This window comes from Thamnophis elegans, chromosome 8, assembly GCF_009769535.1.
Source record: "Thamnophis elegans isolate rThaEle1 chromosome 8, rThaEle1.pri, whole genome shotgun sequence".
NCBI lineage: Eukaryota > Metazoa > Chordata > Lepidosauria > Squamata > Colubridae > Thamnophis > Thamnophis elegans.
Window position 1 is genome coordinate 17,705,450 of NC_045548.1, and position 19,294 is coordinate 17,724,743.

At 36.5% G+C, this 19,294-nt stretch overlaps 1 protein-coding gene across 1 annotated transcript in view; it reads right to left on the reverse strand.

The window, feature by feature from the left end:
- The window catches only part of ZNF407 (zinc finger protein 407), a 369,608-nt gene that overhangs the window by 103,847 nt on the left and 246,467 nt on the right, over nucleotides 1-19,294 (reverse strand). The window contains exon 7 of the mRNA XM_032222974.1: nucleotides 7,522-7,642. Coding sequence (XP_032078865.1) covers nucleotides 7,522-7,642 — 121 coding nt within the window. The remainder of the gene's footprint in view (nucleotides 1-7,521; nucleotides 7,643-19,294) is intronic.

Below are 19,294 nucleotides of genomic sequence, written 5' to 3' on the forward strand. Positions count from 1 at the left end.
ACAGTAAGATGCAGAAATGAGGGCAGGGGGTGAGGGGATGGGAAACCAGTGAGGATGAAGTAAGGGAAGGGGATGACTATATAGCCGTGATGGCAAATCTATGGCACATATGCCCTAAGTAGCACGTGGAGCCATGTCACCTGGCACATACATAGTCATCCATTCCCCTTCTGGTTTTCTGGTATGCATTCACACGCGAAGTCTAGCTGGCTGGTGTGCATGCATGCACAGGAAACCAGCAGTTCGCTTTCCAGCGTGCGCATGCCCCATTGGGCAGCTCGTCTTCTGGATTGCGGCCGAGACTCGGTGCCGAAAAGGTTCGCCATTACTGCTATATAAGAAAGAGAAACTGAAGTTATGGTAAAAATAAGCTGGGAAAGAAATAATGAATTCCCACTTTAGGCCTTTCAAAAAGATTACATTCATCCAGCAAATGGACAGCTAGCAACAGCTAGTTGTCAAAGGCAGCTGTGCTTTGCAACAGGAATGTCTGCAGCCATCTGCATCGCATGCTCATTCCTTTGATTTCATCACCTTTTCTCATTATCAGCAAATGTAGGACACTTTTCACTCACAGTTCACTGGCAATTTTGAAAAAAAAGAGAGATGTTTTCCTGTTGGCTAAATTCAGTATACTTAGAAAGTTTTCAAGAGAAGAAGGCATTACAAAAATGCATTCAAAACATGAATACAATTATATTGCAAGTCAATTTTATCCAGCCTTCAGATGATTGCCCTCTTACTCAAGTCCTTTTAGCTGAAGGCTTCCTTTTACCAATTCTTTGAGTAAAAACTCCTTAAGGCTAGAAGACTGGGTATATCACTTTTTTTACAGTATTTCTGAAAGAAATACTGTAAAATACAGGTTTTATAGAAAACTTAAGATGGGGAACCATTTCCCAAAATGGTTAATTTCCACTGTGCAGAAGTTGCAACTTTTAATACTAAAGTAATAATTGTTGAAGAAGAAATCTACAGATATAGAAGACTACTTTTTAATAATTATCCCCAGATTGACTGATTATTGTTGAGCATGCCTGAATTTACATTGTCTACCACAAATTCTCTAGAACTAAAACAAATGATTTCAACATGGTCATCCTGATTATGAAGTCAAGCAGTTCTAGCAGGCAAGCTCCTATGCAGTAGTTGCAATCCAATAGATCCCTGGACCCCAGTTTCACATACATATATCTGGTCATCTGTGACATATCATTGCTGAAAGTCTCCAGAGTTCCCTAAACACCAGTAACAACACCCTACTCATTTTGAGGTTTTTTGTTTTTTTTAAATAATCAGATATCCTATCATAAGACTATTGACAGGTTAGAGAATGGTGTAATAATATTAGGGATGATACCAATGGTGAATTTTTTTTTACTACCAGTTCTGTGGGCATAGTTTAGTGGGCGTGGCAGAGGAAAGAGACTGCAAAATCTCAATTCCCTCCCCACTCCAGGGGAAGGATACTGCAAAATCCCCATTCCAGAGGTGGGTTGCTAAACTTTTTACTACCGGTTCAGGCATGCTCCTGTGCTCATGCTTGCACCTGCAACACTTCTGCGCATGCACAGAAGCATCCGTGTGGGTGGGCGGAGCTTCCCGCCGCCGCTACTGTCGGTTCGGCCAATCTGAGCTGAACCGGCAGCAATCCACCTCTGCTCCATTCCACCTCACTCTGGGGCCAGTCAGAGGTGGTATTTGCCAGTTCTCTGAACTACTCAAAATTTCCACTACTGGTTCTCCAGAACCTGTCAGAGCCGGCTGAATTTCACCCCTGGATGTTACTCTATTTTTGTAGGTAATACAAAACTTTTGCAGACCAGGAATTTATCTTCTTAAAACTCATTTAATGGATACACACGTTTCGTATCTTGTCTGGTTACTTTATAAATTGAAAAAAATAGAAGTAATTGAGACAAGTCTAAACATTGTGGCTTTAGGTTGTGTTCTGATTTCTTTATTTGATTTGATATTTCATGTGATTTTTGAAGAAAATAAAAAATAAACTTAGTGTATGGTTTAACATTGTTTTGAGATTTGATAGTAACAGATGCAGTTAAGTTAAATTTAACTCTAAGGTTGATTTACATTCTGAAAGGCCTTCCTATACCTATCCTAACTTATTATTTAAATTTAGCAGGATATACAGATAGATCTAGACTTACAGCAGTTCATTTAGTGACAGTTTGAAGTTACAATGGCAATGAAAAAAAGTGTCTTATGTCTGTTTTTCACACTTGTTGTTGTTCACACTTATAATTGTTGCAGCATCCCCATGGTCACATGATCAAAATTCTGATGATTGGCACATTTATAACGGTCACAGCGTCCCGGAGTCATGTGATCAGCTTTTGCAACCTTCTGACAAACAAGTCTATAGAGAAATCAGATTCACTTAACAACCATATTACTAATTTAAGAACTGCACTGATTCACTTAACAAATGTGGTGAGAAAAGTTATAAAATGGGGCAGAAGTCACTTTAAAAAATTTCTTACTTAGCAACATAAATATTGGGTTCAGTTGTGGTCTTAAATTGAGGACTACCTGCATAATACATTTCTTTATAGGAATCATTTATAACTATTTCCAATTATATCATTTGTCTTATGTCTTCTGTTGTCCATTTCCTGAGACTTACAAAATAGCACAACAAAAATGTATTCATTGAATTTTTGTTGTTAGTGTCTTCTTATATTCTGGATCAATTGTATTTAAAAGTACAGTATGTGAAATAACACGGTCTGAAAAAACTGTTGAAGAATCCTTAAGTTAAATATTTTACTCACATTTGTTTTTCGTGTTAAGTTATATTAACAAAGTAATTTTAATAAATTTCTGTCTTATATAGAAACACTTATTTAGACATATAAATGTAATATGTAAATTTATTTTTTAATCTCACTTGTGATTAAAATTCCCCAAACAATTTTTAATATTTATGTTTGTGCAGTTTTCTATTTGGTTTCATTAATTTAATTTGTTAATCAAAATAGAAGCCTGTTGCTTCATTCAGCAATAGTTCAAAATGCCTGTTGCCACTTGCCATTAGTTGAAAAAAGAAGGGAAGGGCGGAGAGAGAAAGAGAACAAGTAAAATTGTTGCTTATCACATGTATATAATTCTAAATAGTTGTGAATACTGTATTCATATAAATATCTCTAATTTATGTAAGTATGTGCTTAGATCAGAGGTGGTATTCAGCAAGTTCTGACCAGTTCTGGAGAACTGTTAGCAGAAATTTTGAGTAGTTCAGAGAACCGGTAAATACACCTCTGACTGGCCCCGTCCCCATCTATTCTCTGCCTCCCAAGTCCCAGCTGATCGGGAGGAAATGGGGATTTTGCAGTAACCTTCCCCTGGAATGGGGAGGGAATGAGATTTTACAGTATTCTTCCCCTGCCACTCCCACTAAGCCACACCGACAGAACCGGTAGTAAAAAAAAAAGAATCCTACCACTGGCTTAGATGAGTTATGTGTTCCATAAATTTATAACTCTCTACTGTATAAGCATGTCTCTGTGTGTGAGAGAAACAGGCGGGGGGAAGGGAGAGACGGAGGTTAGGCAGCAGAATTATTCTGACAATTTAAAACACAATTTAAGGGGTTTAAGGAACAGCAACTTGATATTTACTGAGATAAACATACTCCCCAAGAAAAGAATATTAATCCCATAATCATTATCTTAGTTTAATTCTCTATAAATTTCTTATATAAAAATCTAAATAGGATTTTATCTAGTATTTTAATTTTACTTTTTGTTCTCCTTTTGTCTTTTTCTCTCCTTTTGTCATATTGCAGCCCGCTACTCCCTAGAAATGCTTATGTATCTTATCCATAACAAACTCAATTATATTTTTACTAGAAATCTAAAGAAGTCTAACAATGGTTGAAAGTTGTCTATTTTAAAGTCCACTTTAGACTGAGAGACAGGTGTGAAACAGTAATATCCATCTTTTTCCTTCTGAAAACCTTGATAGTGGAGGAAAACAAAAGAAAAGGCAAGCTGCAACATTATCTCTACAGAGTTAGAAAACACACAACAACTTCATTACATGATAATAGCTCAACTGCTTGGGGAATACTGCCAAAATAGTACTGTCAAAAGATAGTTTATGTTTTTCTTAGCAAGGCTTGTATTTCTACCATCATGTATATAAAATAAAAGCTAACTACTACACAAGGGACTGTCCAGAGATATTCCATGTAGAATGACCATCCCTAAAGATAACTGTGTGGTCCTTCCATAATGGGAATAGAGATTAAAGAAGCATAAACATGTTTATTTTGATTCTTATGTGGAAAGTAGTAAGGTCATTTGATTCAAAATGGTTATACTAATTACATGGTGAACTCAGGGCTTATTTAGTTTTTAATTATAATCAAAATTATAATTATATCACAAAACAAATTTATATATATATTTAAACCTCATACTAAGCACCTATATCACGATCTCAGAAAAACTTAAATACACTTGTTAAGTCAAATTTAACAACATAGATAATACTGTACATTTTGAATACAAAAACTGAATTGAGTTAAAAGGTTAACTTTTTCTAATTATTCTGAAGACCTCATTACAATTAAGCAAAAAAGCAAACTGGAAAAAACTTGAATTACCAATCTAGAAGCCTCTAGGGTTAGCAAGAAAAAAATATTGGGAATAATACTGGTTTACAGTATTATTTTACATAAGTATTAGCATACATAATATACACAGCAATCAATTCTCTTTTTTTTCCTTTGGAACAAAATAAAGTAAAAATGCCACTCTAAATTTGTTTAAGATGGGGATTTTCATATTTATAAATGGAGAAAACATCAGCTATCCAAACAAGTGCTAACTTGTATAAAATAATATAAAGTTGAATTGTGCCGAAGTTTTTTTGCTTCATCACTATGATATCCATGCCACACACAATGGTGCAGTGAGTGTGTGTGTGTGGTTTGAGCAGTTGCCATTAGCAAGAGTCCCTATACTGCAACTGGATCTTGTCCAGCTTCCAAAAGAGTATGGAACACCTTATTAGTAAAAAGTACCGTAGTAGGAAGAAAGTACGTTTCTGCATTTAATTTGTAAAATAATGAATGACATTCATTCTACTGTGGCATAAGCCCAAATGCTCTGCTATATTTAAAATAGAAGCATAAGATTAAAATAGATGACTAGGTCAATTTAATATTATGCTTCTATTTTAAATATAGAGATCAGGATTGTTGGGTAAGTATTTCTGAAAATATAAGAGGAAAAATGAAAAATATAACAAATGGTTTAGAAAGCAAGAAGCAATGGATCAAAGCCATCCTCAGATTAAATGAGAAGGAAAAGTAGAGCTAATACGCTAATACAATGCAGAATATAAAATATGGTAACAGAGAGATATGGAATATAATACTGTATACACAATTCATCTTATAACTTTTATAACTTCTGTTTTAGTTTTATTTTTCTGAATGATGCTTGACCCAAAATATAGTTCACACAGATTGCCAGAAAGCCTCTAAAGCCATGATGGCTGTTGCCCCAGCTCAGCTCCACCATGCATTTGTGTGTGCCTCCCGCCGGCCACCCGGTTTTGGGATCTCTGCCACACATACACAGGGCACATGCAGGAGATGTGCACACATGCATGGGGGACAGGGGGTCATGCACGCATGCGCGGGGGAAAGGGGGCACAGAGGGGTCACGCGTGCATTCCATTAAACATTCATGCAGCCTTCTGCCGTGAAATAAATAAAGTTAAGACTATTTGTAAATAAGAAATTATTACCTGCGCAACATGAGTGAATTGGAATATAAAGATTAACAATGATACATTGGTTATAATAATATAACTAGTACATATTTTATGTGTTCTTTAATGAAAGCTTAGGTAAAGTGAATATGTCCTCTACTAAAGTAAGAAACAACAGGACAAAGTACAGTTGTTGCCATATAAAATAATCTGAAATTGATTTAATTTAAAAAGAACATCTTCAATTTTGATTTTGTTCTAACTACTATGGCATGCATGGAAGAACATATTGCAACTTTAAAAAGTATAAGTACTTACAAAATAAATAGAAACTATGGATTCTCCAGGAAAACCAACCAACCTAACAAAACTAGTCTCAGTGAAATCCTCTCTAGTATCGCTGAAAATACACTGTCCTTCTGCATTTGATATCAGAGGCATTGTACCAGGCTTTGTTAATTAGGTTATGATACATTATAAATGCATAATATTATATTTCAGCACACATACACATATTAAAAATGCATGCTATTTACCTTTAGTATATCCTTTACATATTTTTTAGAAAGATATATTTGTAAAATCAATGCAGTTTGCAAATCTGACTTTTAAAGTTTCTAATCTATAAAGAAGCCTCTTTGTTTTATTTTCTTTTGCTTTGGCTATTTCACAAAATAGTACAAACAAAGCAAAACAAATCACCAAGCAGATGGCAGCTTACATAATGCTCCCTCTGAAGCATTAGTAGCTCTTTATTAAAGGTGTATTAGTGACTTAAAATAAATCAGTGTTCTACTTTTTGTGAAAAATTGGTTGTTAAAATTTCATTGTACTGTGCAAAATACATTCCCAAGAACTGAATTTGACTTTTATTTAAAGTTAGTTCATTTCTAAGGCTGCAAATTGTCCCCTCCCCACCCCAACCTACTAACAAAAACTGCAAGTGAAAGAGAATTAGTTCTTAGGAATCACATAGTTTACTGTTGAGCTGAACATGGGATAACGAGGACATGAAAAAGAGGATATAAGCCCTTTCCTTTCTTGTCACCTTTCTATCTCCATCCCAGTAAACATTCCCAGGAAGTTTTAAAACAACATTAAGTGCAACTTAAGATCAGCAGGAACATTTTGGGATTAACATTTCTACTCATGGAAGAAGTGACCTCTATTATGTGTAAAGGACAAGCTGTGTTTCAATATCACTTGGAAAGATAGCAAAACAACAGCCACTCAATTCCTCTCCTAATTAAGACAAGGATATCAATTCCTGGCTATGAATCATGCAGAATATTTTCAGAGGTACCATGGGGAGGACGAAATGCTGGGAATGACAACACTACAGCAAATAAACCAAATCCGTATTGTTAAAGTGACAGGCAGGTGCTTCAGTTTAAAATATTTAATGGACAATGGGCTTGTTAATTCTTTGGAGACTTTCTTTTTTAGTGTCATGGCTGCAACTCAAACATTTTTTTTTAGGAACTGCACCTGATCTGAAAAGGCAATGCAGATTAACAGTCCCTCCACAGAGAATTCTAACAGACTTCACAGCATCTGTGAAATAAGCAGCATTAGCACTTCTGTGATTCATATAAAAGTCTTCTAAACAAGGTTCCCCCTGCACACACACAACTGGACAAAAGAGTCCTTTTTGAATGCTGTTAAATACTGTGCCAATGAGGATGTCATTACAATATACATTATTTGTCACTTTGTGTGAAACCCTCTGACTAATCAGATCTTCTGCCAATTCTACATTGTCACTATCAATCTCCGTACCTGTAGTCACACCAAGGACATCTGTAGGGTTTTTCCCCAGTATGTACACGTTTGTGTCGGGTCAGATGGGACTGGGTTGTGGAGGCGAAGTTACATTCATCACATTTAAATGGCTTCTCTCCTGAAAAATAAATAAAAGTGATTCGTTTTTAGTAGTAGAAAAATCAAGGTTATTCTTTTTTAATGTTTAACTAACAAGAATGAAAAATGGAAGGTTTTTAAAAAATACAACTTAACTGCAAATTATTTTACTTACTTCAATGTGTGTAGTATGTACATTAACTGTTTTTCTCTGGCTTAAATGATTCTGTTATCACTGTGGCTTGTCAATTCCATAAAATCACTAGTTGTGTTGAATTGTATGTATTTAGCAGCCATACAAATCATCAGCTATGAATTAATTTGCATATATGCTATTCTATTGGATGTTTATCTGCTTTTAGCAAACAATATGGTGGAGATCAATCTTTGTTACAACTTGAAGCATATTAACACATTCTTTATGAATAACTTATCATTAACTAGTATAATTATGTGGTTGTATGTGTAGGCTAATATACAGTGCCTAAACCATAAAATGAATTCACAGTAACAATTATTTCAAAAAGGGAAATTGTGATGTTATATTTTGAATCTTATCCCCAGGTAGGCCTCCACATGTGAATGTAAATGTCTTTCCCTACTTTCAGCTTTCAAGTCAACATAATTTCAAAAGACAGGACTGAGTTAGTTTTCAAACTGAACAGATGTTCAACAATTTATCACACAATAATGCATGTGGATAACTAGAAGCACTTGACTGGAAAGAGACTGGATGAACAAAATAATGGCAGGAGCTCAATCAGAAAAAGAGAAAATAAGAGTATGCTTGGTATTAGTCCCAGATAATCCACTCTTTACTCTGGATCAAAGATCTCTCTGAGAGCAGATCTGCTAGTATACCTTTAACAACAGCTTAATATAAAATTTCCTTCATAGCAAAGTAGCTCTGGCAAGTTTATGCATATATTAAACAACCTAATTTGCACATTTACAAATAATTTGCACATAGCCTTAATATGCTAATCTGTGTTGAAGATACTGGGTGAAAGTAACAGGAGAAAAAAAACATGTGTCACTTTCAAAAATTCACTTTCATGATTTCTTAGAGGTGTGCGGGTGTGTGTATGTTAGTGGGAGAATGGATGACTGCAATAGTGTTCGTGAGAGGATATTATATTCTGGAAAAAAAAAAATCCCTACTTTCAAATACGTATTGATGGTGACTAGTTTCTGGTAAATATCAATTCAGTGGCCATATTCTCATGAAATGATAAGGCAATTTGTTTTTTAGTGGTAATAATCTACAAGCTGATGCTGTTCCAATTGCTCTCAATAGGTAGTGCAAAGGGCTAGCTAAGAAACCTAGAATAAGGCAGAATAGGAAGGAATCACTAGGGATTTCAAAGTAGACTATATTTTTTGTAACTGTGACAGAGAGAAAAATGTCTCTTCTTTTGTGCCAAGTGTTGCCAAGATTCCAAATACCATCTGCATATCCTCAAGCAGGGAATGTGATCCTACAAGCAAGGTGTGCATGACCAATATGTGATCCAACTTAGACCTTACCCCCCCACCCCCCAATCTGGTATGTGTCACAGACCTTGACAATGCTTTACACAGAGAGAGAGGGGGGGGAGGGGGAGGGAGGAAGGGAGGGAGGGAGGGAGAGAGAGAGAGAGAGAGAGAGAGAGAGAGAGAGAGAAAGAGAGAAAGAGAGAAAGAGAGAGATTTTGAGATTGGCTCAAGCTCATCCAGAGGTTAGTATCTGGATTTCCTCCATCTTACTCTAGCATCTTAATCATTATGCGGTAATGACTCCCTCTCTCTCTCCCTCTCATAGAATGCAAACAATTAATTAATTAAATTAATGCCTGCACCTTTTTTTCTATAATTCCTCTCTAGTGGATTCCACTTGATAAAAGTGTCCACAAAAGGGACCTAAAACATGATGGAGTGTCGACATCAGCAAGTATTGCGGGCCAATTGGCAAAGGAAAGTTTAAGAGCATATTGGTTAGAAACATGAAGAATAGACCTTCATCCTGCAGTGGATAGACAATGGCAATGATGATGACGACGACGTTTTTTTTTAACTGCAGATTAAATTTTTCAGTATGTTCTAATGTTAATGCTCATTTTGTTTTACCCTGCTGTATTATTGCTTTCAAGGCCCACTGCTTCTATGATTTTATTTAAAAAAAAACATTTTAAAAAGTTAACAAACAAATAAAGCAATGTACAAGCCTTTACAGGTTTTGCTTCTGAATGGGGCTGAGTATAAATTACATTTCAAAAACCAGATCGTCATATATGGTTCTCTGATCCAAGAATACAGAGGTTTCACTCAAGATGGGGTCCCTGCTCTAGTTAATGAAGAGAGGAAATATATGCATGAAAAGAGATGCAAATGAAGAATATCTTGAGCAGAAACTATAGAGGACCATAAGAAGGATTCACTGAGATTAATCTGAAACAAATGAAAGTCTTCCTCCGACAATGCAGGAAGAATGAAGAACAAATTGACAATTTTTTTGAGAGACAGAATGGTCAGTGTTCAGGGAAGTTGGTGAGATAGCTCACTTCCAATAAAACATACCACTGAAAATCTCGTGTAATTAGATTTTGAACATTCCTACAAATACTGGCTTTGTTAGAAGTTAATAACAATTCTCTTCAAACATCACATTCTCTCCTAATAAGCGTTTAATGAAAAAGCACAAAGCATACTGGGTTAGTTATACTTGATATGGAATATTTTTCTTTTTTTTGTACTGGGTTGGGGGGGAGGTGAAAGAACAAGGCTACATATTACATTAAATTCAGTGCCAAGTACTATAACTGCACATTAAAAGTCAAAGTGCAGTTCACATGAGAAATGGAAACGCAAAGTGAGCCACTCATCTGGATAAAATACATATATTATTAAATTTTCTCTCTTTATTACGTTGACCTATAAATGCCTATATGTGCAAGACTGAAATGAGCAAATGGAACTGATCACACAAACAGGATCTGTGTAGGTCACATAAGCCACTGTCTTCAAAAATTCATGAGACTCTTTGAACAAAGGCACAAACTGTTGGAAGTATTTCTGTAACTTCATAATAACTGTCTCAGAATTGCGATGTACGTGAAGTTTGGCTTTTCATATTCATCAGGTTCTCCATACCTCGTGAAAGTTGATATACATGTGTGCACATGTGTTCTCTCTCTCTCTCTCTCTCTAACACACACACACACATACACACACACTTTACATTTCTGTTAGCTATGTAGATCAATCACCTTTCTATTTCTATTCTTCCTCTCACCTTCCTCCCAACTCTATTAAGCAACAGCAATGAAATCTTTCAATGTTTAAACAATAAAATAAAATTTCGCTTCAAATATATGGTAATTTGAACATAAGAAACCAAGGAATGACAGTCATTTGTTCTTAATACAATTAAGATACAAATGATGAAATATGCATCATAATTTCACAATTCATGCTCTGCCTTTCCTATTTGTATTGTGACTTTGCATGTATGTACACACGAATAGGAGATGGTGTTTCAATGTGTGTTTCATTTTCATATATCCCTTGTTTACCTTCCCTTTCCCTGCTCCCCAACTCACTGTAACAACCTGTGATAGTAAGAGGCATCTACCTAACCCGAAATCCAGGACCTGGTTCATTACTTATAATTAAAGGATCAAAAGTACTCTCAGCAATATGTTAATGTAGCTAACAATGGTATTTAGGTTGATTAAGGATAACATTAAAGGCCGAACGTCTCTAGGAAAAAAGATAGACCAGATGAAGGAATGGCTCAACCAAGTAGCAAGTCAGAAAAAAGGGATGTTTTATCTACACTGATCCCAAGACAATATTTGAGGAAAAGAACTATGAAAACTGTTCAACTGAACCCTTGAATTTTCTTCAGAAGCACATTTTTCTTAGTAGGTAGATATAAATAATGCTGTAACACATTACTTGTCTGGTTTATGATATATGACAACTACATCATATATTTTGAACTCTTCTCCAGCCAGCCAGCCAATCAAGTACCTAAAAGTATTAAAACCACCACAAGAATAATTACAAAACCAAACACTCAGGCCAGTGGTGAAATTCAATTTTTTTTACTACCGGTTCTGTGGGCGTGGCTTGGTGGGTATGGCAGAAGAAGGATACTGCAAAATCCCCATTCCCACCCCACTCCACAGGAAGGATAATGCAAAATCCCCATTCCCTCCCCACTCCTGGGGGAAGGATATTGCAAAATCTCCATTCCCAACCCACTCTGGAGCCAGCCAGAGGTGGTATTTTCCGGTTCTCCAAACTACTCAAAATTTCCACTACCGGTTCTCCAGAACCTGCTGAATTTCACCCCTGACTCAGGGTCATAAACACAATTCAAGAACACTACACCATAGTAACCAGCAGATATCAACAAACAATGTGGTCAATGCCAGGAGTAACTGCTAAATTTGTAACCCCTTACGAAAGACTAACAGAACCTGGGACATCCTAATTTCTGGAAGAATGCATCTCCATAAGGCAGGTGCCAACACAGAGAAAGCATGGTTCTAACCTCCAACAAGATGGCATTGTTTAATGAAAGGGTTCTTGGGTATGCCCCCTCAGCTAAAATTGATAGGGCAAGCTGAGACAATATGAGATAGGTAAGTCTTACTTTTACACAAGTAAACTATAAACAATAAATGGAATAATAATAATATGAATGAAATTATAGATGCTATAATATGTACATATTTCACCTCAAAAATACAGTAGTGGTGATGGTCAATGTTCTGGATGACTATTTGTTAACTAAGTTTGCTTCAAAATATAGGAGTGTAAATCATTTTTAGTTTGCGACATCAAATCTATTTAATCATCTGGTTCAACCCAGAAAAGTTATATTAAAGAGGATTTAACTTAAGAGGACAAGCTATTAATAGGGAAGACTTTTTTTTTCTTAGACATGTCATCTAAGCATTAATCTTGAATAATGCTTTACTTATTTTCTACATATACCGTAAATATCAAGTGAGGAGATCAATGGCTACCAGAAATAATCCCTAATTTATCTATACATTTCATAAGCCATGAAACAGTGTTTGCAACCAATGATCAGATATATATGTTATGAATCTTCATAAATCTGTTTCTGAAGGAACTAATAGGAAGGATGTATAGCTCTTTGTAAGCTATACCTCCCATAACTATAGATTTTAGCTTTAAAGGTATGTAGTTGCATTGCCTGATCTCTAGTGTTTAGCTGCTACCTTCTACTGTACTAAAATTATTGCCAAGAATATGCAAGAATTGCATACAGGTAGTCCTCAACTTAAAACAGTTCACTTATTGACCGTTCAACATTGCAATGGCACTGAAAAAAGTGACTTATCACCTTTTATCACATTTACGACCATTGCAGCATTCCTATGGTCACATAATCAAAATTCAGATGCTTGGCAATTGGTTCATATTTATGACCATTGCAGTGTCCTGAGGTCATGTGATCAATTTTTGTGACCTTCTGACAAGCAAAGTCAATGGGGAAGCCAGATTCACTTAATAACCATGTTACTAACTTAACAAATGCAACAATTCACTTAATAACTGTGGCAAGAAAGATTCACTTAGCAACATAAATTTTGGACTCAATTGTGATCGTAACTCGAGGACTACCTGTATGCAATTTCAATCTACCTGAATATTTGTTTGCTAGCATCTGTTTATGCTTTTAATGATGCATGGGTCTCTTTCTATCATGAGTGGAAACAAACTTTTTTTGGCAAAAAAAATCCAATGGACTGCACCTGGAAACAGTAATGAGGCTAAAGAAAATGGGGGTAAGGTCTGTGTATTTTTTTAATGTTTTTGTTTGGGAGGAAGTAATTTAAAAATATGCATTAAACAGCTGCTGGTCTACCCTAAAAAATTGGGGAAGGGGTGTTTAGCCCTCTGGACCCTGTAATAAGAATATGCGACATACATTTTTATCAAAAAAGCAATAACACAAAAGCGGCAATTTTGCTTCAACTGAATGATCTGAGTAAAATCCATACCCAAACACTACATTGCATAAGACAACAATCCTCTCTCGATCAGCAAAGGACAGGCAGTCCTCTTTGGGTCCAGGCCTGAAAGAAAATCCCAATTTTTCAGAAATTCACTCTTCGAAGTCTACTCTTCTAAATAATTCCAAGGACCCATGGCAGAAGGAAAATATACAAAGCATGAAAAATGAAAGAATTGGAGAGATAGTAGTAAAGAGTCCTCAAAGCACAAAGTCAATCCTCCCCCATTGTCAAGCATCTGTCAGACAAGAAAAGCACTCTGGTGGATATCAATTCACCTGATGCCTGGAAGATGAGGGGAGTGGGGAGGCTTATTAAGCTGGCCAAGATTCCTAAACCGCATGTGAAGATCGGCTGTCTTGCCCTTGAATCAAGGGTCTGTGACAGGTGATAAAAGTAAATCTTGAACCAGGAGATGTTTTGTGTCAACTCCCTAGACAGTTTGTATTGCAGCAGGGAATTATTTAAGCCATTTAGACCACTTTTGATACCTATCCCCTTCAAGCCTGTCTATAATTTGCTTGGGTACTCTGTGTACAAGGACAGCTGTGTCAAAGAACACAAAACACAAAATGGTGTTCTGAAGCAGGGTGCAACAAACAAAAGGAAAAGAAAGCGGGGTGAATGTGTGTGTGTGGAGGGAAGAGCCATGGCATCAGCCCGAGTACACTGAATCCGGTGGAAGGTACATTGTACTGCTTTTGGGGAAGAAAGCAGGAAGAATAGGTAATTTTTCTCTGAAAGAATCATCTTTGATTGTTTGTGCCACAGAGGCGGATAAATGCCAAAAAGACAGATCCTTCTGTCTCCAAGATACTGTCCTATATAGTATAGAGTTAATAGCAAAGTAATAACAAGCCTCTGGTTGTGACATAAAACATAAACCCAGGCCAGCTGGATGTAGACTCCGTGATCTATAACGTGTAAATGCCTGCATTCAGATACTCTGCCAGGATGGGATAAACAAATAAATGCCAAATTGAATTGACATTTCACTCTATAAAATCAACTATGTCAATTAGAAGGAAAGAAATATTTCCATATTTAGGCAAAGGAAATAATATTGTCTCAGTGGACACATAAAGTAAAAGGGCATTGGTAACTTACCTGATACGCCTCTTCTAATAAGGTGGAGATAGCATCTATGCATGGGTTGATACTGTCCGTGTTCTGATTGGACTGAGTCTGTTTACTAATTAATTAACCACTATATAACCCCCTCCATTAGTAGTACCGCCCAGTTTTCCGGCGAAGAAAAAGAAAGACAGACTCCTTGTGTTACCCCCAATAAAAACAAATTTAGTAAGTCAAAGAACAAAAGATTACAACATGCAATGGAACCCCGAAGAGCCCGAGCTCAACTTCCGAAGAACAACAGTCTCAGGAGTACAAGGAATATAAGGAATACAAGGAACAGGTGAAGAAGGGCTGGGGCTAGATGCTATCTCCACCTTATTAGAAGAGGCGTATCAGGTAAGTTACCAATGCCCTTTCTCAATAAGGGTGGCGATAGCATTGATGAATGGGACATACCCAAGTCCCATAACATTCAAGGGTGGGCCAGCGACTGTTCCTGGATTGGTCTAGCTGAATGAACCGTCTGGAGCACTCTCCATCCGAATGCAGCTTCAGCCAAAGCGAACTTATCAAGTTTATAATGGTGCACAAAGGGGGAAGGGGAAGTCCACGTGGCCGCTCTACAAATCTCCTCCAGAGACGCTTGCGTTGCCCATGCCGTCATCGTGGCAGTGCTCCTGGTAGAGTGGGCCGTCAGCCCAACAGGTCTTGGTTCCTGGTGCGAGTCATACACAGCAGCAATACACCGCCTGACCCACCGCCCAATGGTGGCTGTAAAAACTCTCTGACCCAGGGAAGAAGAATGGAAAGAAATAAACAGGGTCTCTGACTGCCTGTGACCCGCCGTGCGCTCAATGTAAATGCTTAGCGCTCGACGCACATCCAACTTGTGCCAGCGATGTTCCAACTCATGAATGGGAGAGGGACAAAAATTTGGAAGTACAACCTCGTGAGTGCGATGAAACTAGGACCCCACTTTAGGTATGAATGAAGGGTCCAGTCTGAGGACCACCCTATCCTCATGGAACCTGCATAGATCCTCCCTCATAGATAATGCATGCAACTCAGAGATATGTCTCGCTGACATAACGGCCACAAACCAACCAACAAAGCCCGTCTTCCAGGTAAGTATCTGCAAGGGCACCTCCCGCAGGGGTTCAAATGGTGGATCGCAAATGCTGTATGGCAGATTGCATAAGGGATGTCCTCTAGGACACAGGCAGCACACAAAACCACACCCTCTCTGATTTGCGGAAAAAAACTCTCTCCATGGAACTGGTCCTGGTGCCCAAAATGTTGGAAGTCACTGCTCTATAGAACATAAACTGTGGCAGCATGAATTGCATCCAGGAGAAACAGATGCCTTTCCATTCAGTTCCATGGAGTTTGGCTGATTTCACATACTATGCAACCCCAAAACATAGTTTGTTTTTGGTTTGGTATCTTGTGCAAAATAAACCACTGTTTAAAGCACTATTGACTAAGCTAAACCACTTAGCATGTGGTATGAATCAAGTCACTTGTGGTTTTCTTAACAAATAATAGAATAATATCATACATGAATCCAATCATGTGGCCACTGATAAGTCAGCTTCAAGTCACCTGGTGATATGGGCATACAGAACGATCTGGCAGGTTTGCCAAGGGATTTAATTTAAAGTTCTAAATAACAATATGTGATTATGACTACGATGAACACTATCAGCAGACACAGATGAAAGCAGAAAAAACTCGGTATTCAGATAAAAGGCTAACCATGTTGAAAAGTTTGGCTGTTCAAAATTCAGAATAAAACAGAATACTGTAAAAGTGAGCAAATATGACTATCATTATGAATAATATATACTATACTCTGATACTATGAGATGAATATATGTACATTAGAAGAGAATTAAGGTCATTGCTGCATTGAGGGAAGAATCATTTGAGACACTTGTCTAGTTTATTCTGTATATCATCCACTGGGGCATTCATCCAATCGACAGACTTCTTTTAACTGAGTGTACATACAGGGTAATAGCCACAAGCATGATTTCTACTCATAGTAGGTATCTATGAGACACATAACATTTTGTTGTACAGTATACAAGTCATTTTACTTCAGTACAGAAATTACAATGTGTGGAACATCCTTTAAATGGAGAAAGAAAGAAAAAACTGCAGGCTGTAAAACACCTAGAATCTCACTAACCATTCCTTCCCCAGTATTACAATTACTGGAAAAGTTCCCAAACTGGGAAAATTGGATTTTAATAACAATGGCATTTCTAGCTTACAAATCGAAAAACAAAATTGTACAAATGGCAGCTGCATGATATGAGTTTCAGAAAGAGGGTAGGTTTAATATATACCCCATTCATTGTGTCTTCCAATCTCATGATTTCTATATCTCATAGTTTCAAAAGGCTTACCCATAATTTGAACAACTGAGGTTAATAATACAAGGGCTTTTTGTCAATCCAGCTAACTGAAAAACTTTATCACATTTCACAGCCTGCCAAGAAACTGACCTTTCTCTGCCAGTACATACATTTTTTAACATTTTATAGCTGAAGTCCAAATAAAAGCAGTTATCTCTGTCAGCCAATGATAATCTAGAAAGCCTCTAAGAAGTGCCACTTCTAATTTCACAATAGAGGTGGCACAGAGAACAACACAATTTTCACAACAACATGCAAATTTTATTAAATTATGGTAATTATGCCTTGGCAAGCAATGCAAATTAGACATGGAACTCCAGTACATATATTCCTATTTCTCTACACTATAGAGGAATTTATAAAAATGGCTTCCTGTTGTTAACATTTTGATACATAGTATGAGTGAACACTGATTCAGACATGCATGTCCATTACTGGATTACTGCAATAACCGTGCATGAGAAGTACATGATAACCATAGCATCACTGAAAGAATGTTCAAGTCATCTTAAACACAACATTAATCAAACGACTAAATTCAAACATTCATGCCTCTTCTCAAGTGATGTGAACAAGATCTGACTTGACAAACCAGGCTGCCGCTACACTTATCAGCTATCTAAATAGTGTGCTTAAAGAAGGAAAATACTGCATTCATACATATATTACAATTTCTTGCAGTAATAAATGCAAGGACTCCATTATTGAGCAAACAAATGGGTGTATGCAAAAAGTCATATCCATATGCATACATATACACAAAATCTAACTGACAAAAAACTGTAAATTATGGAATGTTTTTACCATTAAATCCTATTTTCACTATTCAGACTAAAGGTAGTTCTTGACTTACAACAGTTTGCTTTAGTGACTATCCAAAATTACAACAGCACTGAAAAAGTGACTCATGACCATTTTTCACACTTAATAATTTAATAACTAATTCCCTTAACAAACATGGCAAGAAAAGTCATAAAATGGGGCAAATTTCTCACTTAGCAACATAAATTTTGGGCTCAATTGTAGTCGTAAGTTGAGGACCATCTGAATATGCACTAAGCATGAAGATGAAACAGGATCCTACTTTTTACTTGACCTCCCAAGGTTGATAAGATAATTTGCAATCCTCCATAAGATAAATAATCTTCATTACGTAATGTCAACTTAGATGGTTATAATTTTTATAATAACTACATGAGCAGGAAACATGTTCTAAAGAGTCTAGAATTCAGAGAACTACGGACTTCTTCCCTTTGTGAGACATTCATTGCCTTCCCTGTGTTGTTCATATCCTGCCCGGTGATTTGAAGATTCTTGTATTATGAAAAGCCTTTTTTAACAGAGGATTTCCTCTAGCTTCTTGACTGTATCCTTTCTAACTTTACACTACCATTTTTGAGAAAAAAGATCAAAAACTTTCACAGAATTTCAATGATGTGTAGTCCCTATAATTTTATAAATTCTTTAGCAAACTGAGTTGATTTTTAAAATTATTCTTCTTCTCAAAGATTCACCCCTGAAGCTGACTTCTTTTCAACCAAGTCAACAGTTTTATCACAATCCAGCATCATTTTTGGTCAATTGCATCTACTGAAACTCTATCAGTACATAAGTGAAGAGAGGATATTTTGTCTTCGTAAGCAATTTTACAGTTGCTTCTACTGAATACCATTTTCTTTCTATTTCTCCAGTATCAGAGATCCTTCAAGAGCTCTTCACCACTTTCTTTTTTGGTTTTGCTTCCTAAGATAAATTGGTGTTGCAAACAAAGTAAATCCATCACTGTTCTTCCTAATAATTTAAGAATAACTTTAAGTATAGTACCAGTTTATACTCTCCTTTTGTGAAAACAATTCTTTTGTTTCTGCTCTCTGCTTTCTATCATTTAACCAGTTATTGGTTCATAAAAGACTTCATCATTTTCTCTCATTATTTCAGATGTGGTTCAAATATCTCTGGTGCAGGTCTTTGTCAAGAGGGTTTTTTTGTTATTTTTTGTTTTTAAAAAGAGTCTAAGTAAACAATGTCAACCAAATCAGCCTTATACACCAGCTTGCTGACATTCCAAAAGATCTATAAAAGATTATTGAGGCAAAACTTCTCTCTACAGAAGCCATGCTGATTCAGCAAGATCTGTCCTTCTACATACTTGGCACTTCTATC